This window comes from Pelobates fuscus, chromosome 6 (assembly GCF_036172605.1).
Source record: "Pelobates fuscus isolate aPelFus1 chromosome 6, aPelFus1.pri, whole genome shotgun sequence".
In the NCBI taxonomy this organism is placed as follows: domain Eukaryota; kingdom Metazoa; phylum Chordata; class Amphibia; order Anura; family Pelobatidae; genus Pelobates; species Pelobates fuscus.
The window spans coordinates 286818476-286826025 of record NC_086322.1 but is presented as its reverse complement, the minus strand read 5'-3'; the positions used below and the strand labels follow the sequence as shown (position 1 = coordinate 286826025).

General features: G+C 41.9%; 1 protein-coding gene across 1 annotated transcript in view; it reads left to right on the top strand.

Moving 5' to 3' along the window:
• Nucleotides 1–244: 244 nt before the first annotated feature.
• Nucleotides 245–7550, top strand: part of RDM1 (RAD52 motif containing 1) — a 33120-nt gene continuing 25814 nt past the window's right edge. The window contains exons 1-2 of the mRNA XM_063425592.1: nucleotides 245–352; nucleotides 2514–2693. Coding sequence (XP_063281662.1) covers nucleotides 254–352; nucleotides 2514–2693 — 279 coding nt within the window. The 5' untranslated portion in view covers nucleotides 245–253. The remainder of the gene's footprint in view (nucleotides 353–2513; nucleotides 2694–7550) is intronic.

Here is a 7550-nt window from a genome sequence, read left to right as displayed (position 1 = left end):
TTCCTTTCAATTGGTGTGTGTAGATAAATATGTGTGTTTATATAAACAGCAGGTGACTAAGCTGCTTTATGCATGCTGCTCTATGCTATAGTCAATAATGACTGTTTTTAAATATTATTTTAGGGCAAGTACCCAAAACCAATATGGCCGACTAGTTACTTCCTGGTTCTGTCCCCTCCAAGATGGCTGCCCGCTCACGTGACCTGCCGGGAACACCGGTGATTCGCACGTTTTTTTTTGGCGGGCTGCGGGGATGGAGCCGGAGGTGGTGGGGTTTACGGTTCCCACCGAAAGCAGCAAAACGGTCTTTGTGTGGAATATAGGGGCACAGCTGGCGGAGGGTGACATATACGTGAGTAACGCGCAGGGAATGAGTCTACCGGCGCCATGTTTAGTGTGGGCGCCCTTGCCCATACTGCATCACGTGACTGGAGCAGTAGCTGGTTCTGGCTATGGAGATAGGAATGTTTAACATGGCATGTGTGTGGCACAGTATGCTAATGATGTCTCTCACTGCAGCTGTTATGTAATGTGTGGCATCACATTTGTTTACATTTTAGAAAATAAACCTGATTAATGCACTACTACAGTTAAGCAATGTAATATAATTATTATTGTTTTTATAATAAAATCTTTGAAAACACAAAGGCAGCATTATCCACTACCAAACTGTGAACTATACCTACAGCTTAACAATGTGATATTGAACACACAAGGACAAGACTAGGCTATAAACTATAGCAAATTAAAAAAAAAAAAAAAAAAAAGAGATATATTTTAGGCAAATTTACAGTTGTTCTATAAAAATCTCCAAACACTGTTTCCACCTTGGCGGTTTTAACCGCTGTATTGTATTTATGGCATAACTTGGAGTTTAGTAAATAATTACGGTAAGTGTCGTTCACTTCACAGGGTTATTAGCTAAACTCCCAATTCATGTTGCCCAAGTGTCCCTATTTAGGAGGTACAGTCCATATTTTGATTTCTAAAATCACTCTGCCCTTCATATATATCTTAATGTCCCTCTTTTGTAGGGGCTTAGTATTCTTGGAGTCTCCGATTTTTATATCTGAGCTCTACAGCAATAATACTCCCAGTAAAGTGTCTTTAAACTACAATAAATGTATTTAGAAGGCAGTCTGTGTAAATAAACATTGTTCTTGTCCAAAATTACATTTTAAGTTGCATATATTATTAGTAAGTCACCTAAAATTTCTCAGAACTACCCGCCCCTGGTCACACCCCTAAAATTAAAGTTAAATTTTGTCTGTCTTTTTGTACAACACTAAGGTCTATTTAGGATCATGATTTGATTCTTACTTTTACCAACAGCATGGGTGTTTTGTTTTTATGGTTTGTTTCTAAACAAGAATTGATGGAAACTAAAAAAGATATTGCTAATGTTAGATTCAAGTTACGGTAACACTTCCACTTGGCTATTTTTCCAGCTCATCAAATTCACAAAACCGCGCAAGAAATATAGTTACGTTTCTGAAGCCGGTTTGTGAATCAAAAGCTACTGATTTGCTTAGAACCTCAGCCGACACTCTTAGCCAATCAGCGGCACCCCTGTCCGAGGCGTCTTCTTTCAATAATCTGAGCAATGGAAGGACAGTGCGATTGACGTTGGACGCTGGTTATTGAGTTTTGAGTTTAAACCGTTCGTTAACAGTTTAACCTTTAAAGCTAGGCTTCTACAAGGTGCCTCCTATCACCATAGCAACTTAATTCTAACAAAGTTGTTATTTTTCAACAAAGTTGTTATGGTGCCTGGAGTTTTTTCTTAAAATATATTTGCAAAGTGGGTATGTTCACATATTTTCATCTGCCTTACTGCCTGTATCTTTTTGTACCCATCTGTGTGCCATTATTATTGTAATTCATGGGCTCCAAAACTGTCCTAAAGTAAGAGCCAGGACTGAACGAACAGTCTTAATAATTAGGGGATTTCTTAAATATATATATGTATTCACAAGAGCTATGTGAGTACAACTATTAATTTCCCGTGGTAGTAAACATCAGGCTTATAAATTTTCCCAGGGCAAAGTATCAATAAAATAAACAGCCACATTACACCGTGTTAAACGGCCTTGGTTGCTCGCTGTTTGCAAATGAGCGATTTCATCGAGCAATTTGAATTCCCAATTAACAAACACGATATACCCAGTAATTTGATCCTTAATATTTTCTATTTACAAAACTTAAACAAACACTTCCCTTAACCAGTCGCTATAAAGCTACACAAAATGTAGATTTATAAAAAAAAAAAAGACATTTGGGGACCAGCATTGGTTCACTTGGTAATTTATCTTGCTTGCATTGTTTGTTACTTGTCTACATGCTGGAGGAGAGACGAACATGTGGGTATTGCTTTCCTGTAAAACCTGTGTGGCTGTGCGTTAGTGTATGCATATGTGCTTGAATGACTAGCTATGTATGCGTCTGTGAGTGTGTTGCTGATTAGATGAATGACTGCCTTAATCAAATTGTAAATAATGTTTTTCATTTTTCAGTGTTCTCTTCTAAACGTGTTTTCCCAATTTGGTCCTCTGTATTCCCTTAAACTTCTGCCAAATGCCGGGGTTAGTGAACCTGGTTACTACGCAGTGATTAAATACTATTCGTCTCGCAGTGCCAGCACGGCCCAAGAACGATGTGATCGTAAGCCCCTCTTTCAAGGCGCTCCTCTCAAGGTATGTGCCAGAAATATCAAACGGTCTATGGTGGGAGAGAATGACCATGTGCGAAATTGTTTGTCACTATGCTCTGTTTAAAGGGGCATTCTAAGCACGAAGACAACTTTAGCGTAATGAAGCAATTTTGGTGTCTAGATCGTGCCCCTGCAATCTTACTGCTCAGTTCTCCACCATTTAGGAGTTAAATCACTTTTGTTTCGGTTTATGCAGCCATAGACACACCTCCTCTGGGTGAGACTCACGCACCCTTCATGAAACAAATTGTGGTTTTATTTTCAGTCAGATCTTACAGCACAGAGTGTTGACTTTATAAGTTCTTATCCACTGTTCAATTATTGAAAATGTCATTGAATTCAGGAGGCCCCTGCTGGTTACTAATAGAGCAGGAGATAAGAAATTCTAACTTAAAAAGAATGTGCGGGCGGAGCCTAGCAGCGAACCAGAGCGGCCACACTTTTCCGAGCTCTGCTATAACTTGCCCTAAAAGGCTATTTTTCTAAGGCTACCTGGCAAACAAGCGGGCTACCCACTCTGCCCTAAGCACCCACACCATTATGGGTCGAAAAAATAAAAAGCCTAAAGCGGACGCAGGCATACCGAGCCGAGACATAGGCGAGATGCTCCGCAACACACAGAAGGCCGCATGGGACAAGATGGCGTCCCTCGAGGAAGGTTCCTCGTACTCATCTGATGACTTTTATGCCGAGCCGGAGGAGGGAGCTGCCCTCAGACTTCGCACGGGTCCCAGAACAAGCAACCCGGAAAATAGAGACCCAGTCACCGCCGCTCAGCTGAAAACAATGCTTGCGGAGCTCCGCGCCAACATAGCGGGAGACATGGCCCACTTCCAAAAAGCCATGGAAGGCGCTACAACGAAGATCGCCCAGCTTGAGGTGGCGCGCAGTGCCCATGACTCGAGATTAACCAGGGCTGAGAAGAAGATTGAAGAACTGGAGCAGGCACAAGGTACCGCCATGAATAAGCTTGACGCTATGGAGGATGTGAGACGAAGGTACAACCTCAAGATCAGAGGTGTGCCGGAGATGCTGGAGACTTCTGACCTGCCACATTTCCTACGGCGATTCTTTGCTGCACTCATCCCTCACAAACAAGCGAAGGCAATTAAGCTCGATGGCGTGTTTCGCCTGCAGAAGCCCACGAGCGCACCGACAACTGCAACGCCAGACCTCATCGTGCGGTTCCAATCTCTGCAAGATAAGGCCCTACTCCTCACGGCGGTGAGAGAGAAGTCTTCATTGGAATTTGAAGGAGCAACGCTGCAAATCTTTCCAGACATCACCAGAAACACGTTAGCATGGCGCCGCTCCCTGCGTCCACTTCTGCAGCTTCTGCGAGCAAACAACATCTCCTATCGGTGGGGACACCCAAGAATAGTCCGATTCCAAGCAAAAGGAGAAACGTTCCGTGCGGGCACCTCGAAGGAGCTGGAAGAACAACTGGGTAAGCTGGGAATCCTAACCCCAAGCACAACCTCTGGTTCAGGACTAGCTCACCTAAACCCAGCCACAATCCCGGAATTTACACCCCGCACGGCCCGAGCCTCATTGTCGTCCAGAGACTTAACCTGACTCCAAGGCTGAGAATGCCGACAGGGAGATAACCTGGCTGAGTAGGCCTCTCTCTTTAATACGGGACATACCCAACTATACCACCGCTGTTATTTCTTACAGTCCAATGTTTATTTTAAATTGTTGTTTGTTTGCTTTTTTCATTGACCATCACGTACTGACGTGCTTTATTGTTTTTGCCCAGCTACTGAGATATTTTATCTCTATGCTCACTCCCCGAATAGGCTAATCAGAGCTAACCCTCGCTGAGTCATATGACCACACACTACCGGCGACCCCGGCCATACTGTACTGTACACCGGCAGGTACCCTGCTTAAAATCCCACCCAGATAATCAATTAGAGCCCTGGTCACCGCCAGAAATGCCCCACAGGTACTTTAAATACCCTCCCCCCCCCCCCCCCCCAAGAAAACTTAAGCAACTCGCAAACACCCTATGGTGTCACTGACCCTCTATGGGGGATAACACTACATGGTCTGTTTCCCGACGCTCACCTTTTTTTTTAGCCACCCCTGGGTAGCAGACCATATTTTATTTAAACACACCCAACATGTGTCGCTCGCTTTACTGCGAATGCCGGTTCTCTTTGCTATTGTTGACGCTATGAAGCTCCCACCCGGCTACTGTTAAAATGTCTGTTCCAACAGGGCGACACACATGGGTGCTATACCTTTTATAAGTGTTCCGTATCAAATTATAAAAATGTGCAAGTTCCTCGCTAACCATGACAAAACGTTATATCATCTGTCTTTATATTGTTTATCACCGCTGTTGTGGCGATGTATACTTTTTTGTTAACCCTGGCACGCAAAAATAAAGAATTTAAAAAAAAAGAATGTGCAATAAAGGAAGTTTAAACATTAGACCTCTCTTTACAGGAAATGTGTAGAAGGGCTGTGTAAGTCACATGTATATGAGATGTGACTAGGGCTGCATAAACCAGGCTATGTTTAACTCCTAAATGGCAGAGAATTGAGCAGTTAGACTGCAGGGGCATGAATTAGACATAACAGGATTAAACTTTAGAGGATGATTGATGCATAACATGGAGAGCATGGATTAGACACTGTTTGGGTTACTAGGATAGAAGGTGACCTAGTTTTATCATATATGGTTATAAGCAGAGCAAGGTACTAGAATAAAAAAATGTAATGTAAGATTAACAATTGGAAGACACAAAAAAAGGCATTTGCACACATGTACTAATCTAGAAATGTATGAGATATCAGATTCACTTGAAGATAATTTTAAAAGGAATAATTCTTTGACAAAGGCTAATAAATACCACTTTAATGATATTAAGCTTTGCACAGGTAATATTCAGGATATATGGTTAACAAGAAGGTTTAGGTCTGTGATTAGTGGACACAGGAGGATTTATACGTTTAATCTGTAGAGCTTGATTGATGTATAAAATAGGACATTTTTGTAATTTTTTTTCTATTGAGACTACAGATGCTTAATACACTGAATTTTATGGCAAGACAGGAGGCTTTATATTTGCTTTATCTTTCTTTACTGAACCTCCCAGCAGCAAAGGAACAGTTAACAGTAATGTAAAAAGTTCAACCAATCAGATAGTATAACAGTATTATATGATGTCATCAAACTCCTCCCATATCCTCTTTCTTTGCTGCTTGCCTCCCAGGTGAGTCTACTCCAATTATATTGCTGTATCATTTAACCTTTAATACAATATTTCAATTAAAAAATGTATTACAATGGTCATATACCTTTAACACTTTATTCACTTATCACTTTAACAACACTTTCTGTGGAAACATTTATGCTCTATTTATTTTTAATTTCATTCTATTCAATCTTGGACTACTTTGTTAATTTCCTATTAAACTTTATTTAGGTTTCCCCTTTAAATCACAGGAGGTTTTTCCTCCTGCGACTCATTACTGCTTTTACAATTCTCAGTTTCGCGCCCTCGCGTTACCCCGCCCGTTCGCATCAGCACTTAGCAAGTGCATTGTTTCCCGCCCTTTTGCTGGCGGCGGCCATTTTATTCGCGTTCCAGTCACCAGAGCCTTCGGATCTGGTAAGTACTAATTTCCTCTTCTGTTATAGCACCTTAAAGTGCTAATACCTTAATTTATTTTAGTGATTTTTTCCCCCCTTTTATTTCCTTCTCAGGATTTTTTCCAACACCTGCTGTATTATCATGACAGGTTTATAGTCGCCATTTGGGCAGTCGGAATCCAGGACAAACCACCCCCATAACCTAACCCAATAACACACAGACACTAAGTAGTATGGGGAAATTTGTCCACAGCTTTATTAACCAATAATTATAATAATATTAATAATAATAATAATAATAATAATAATAACGATAATAAATTAACAGGTAAACATGGGTCATTGCCCCCCAGACTCCGCCCCCTCGCATCCTGTTCCTTCGGCTACCATACAAAAGGCAATGACCCCCATATAATAACACATATACATAATTATAACATACACCAACTTTATACCAAAGTGCCAACCATCCATTAACCACGGCAGGGGTATACCCGGATACCCCTGCCCCACCAGGTTCTGAGCCACCTCCAGGACTCGAAACCTCTCAACCACCGATGACCACAATCTGTTTATTCCACCTCACGTTCATCCAGGGGAGCCTATTTCCTCTCCTTCAGCTCCCCGTCCCGCCGCTGTGAAAGAAACGGGTTAAATAAACACAGACAAACAAAGGGAGGGTGGGTGGGACAAACTCAACCAGGTAGAAAGTTAGAATGATTCATCTAAAATGGCTGCTCATTTAAATAGCCAATCCCACTTACCCATAATTCCAACCCTTGCTTACTTCCTCCTAAGCCCGCCTCCTAACCCCTGTCAAGGCCTTTTTCCGCTTAGCTGCGCTCTAGCTACATGGGGCTACATGACAGGTTTATAGTCGCCATTTGGGCAGTCGGAATCCAGGACAAACCACCCCCATAACCTAACCCAATAACACACAGACACTAAGTAGTATGGGGAAATTTGTCCACAGCTTTATTAACCAATAATTATAATAATATTAATAATAATAATAATAATAACGATAATAAATTAACAGGTAAACATGGGTCATTGCCCCCCAGACTCCGCCCCCTCGCATCCTGTTCCTTCGGCTACCATACAAAAGGCAATGACCCCCATATAATAACACATATACATAATTATAACATACACCAACTTTATACCAAAGTGCCAACCATCCATTAACCACGGCAGGGGTATACCCGGATACCCCTGCCCCACCAGGTTCTGAGC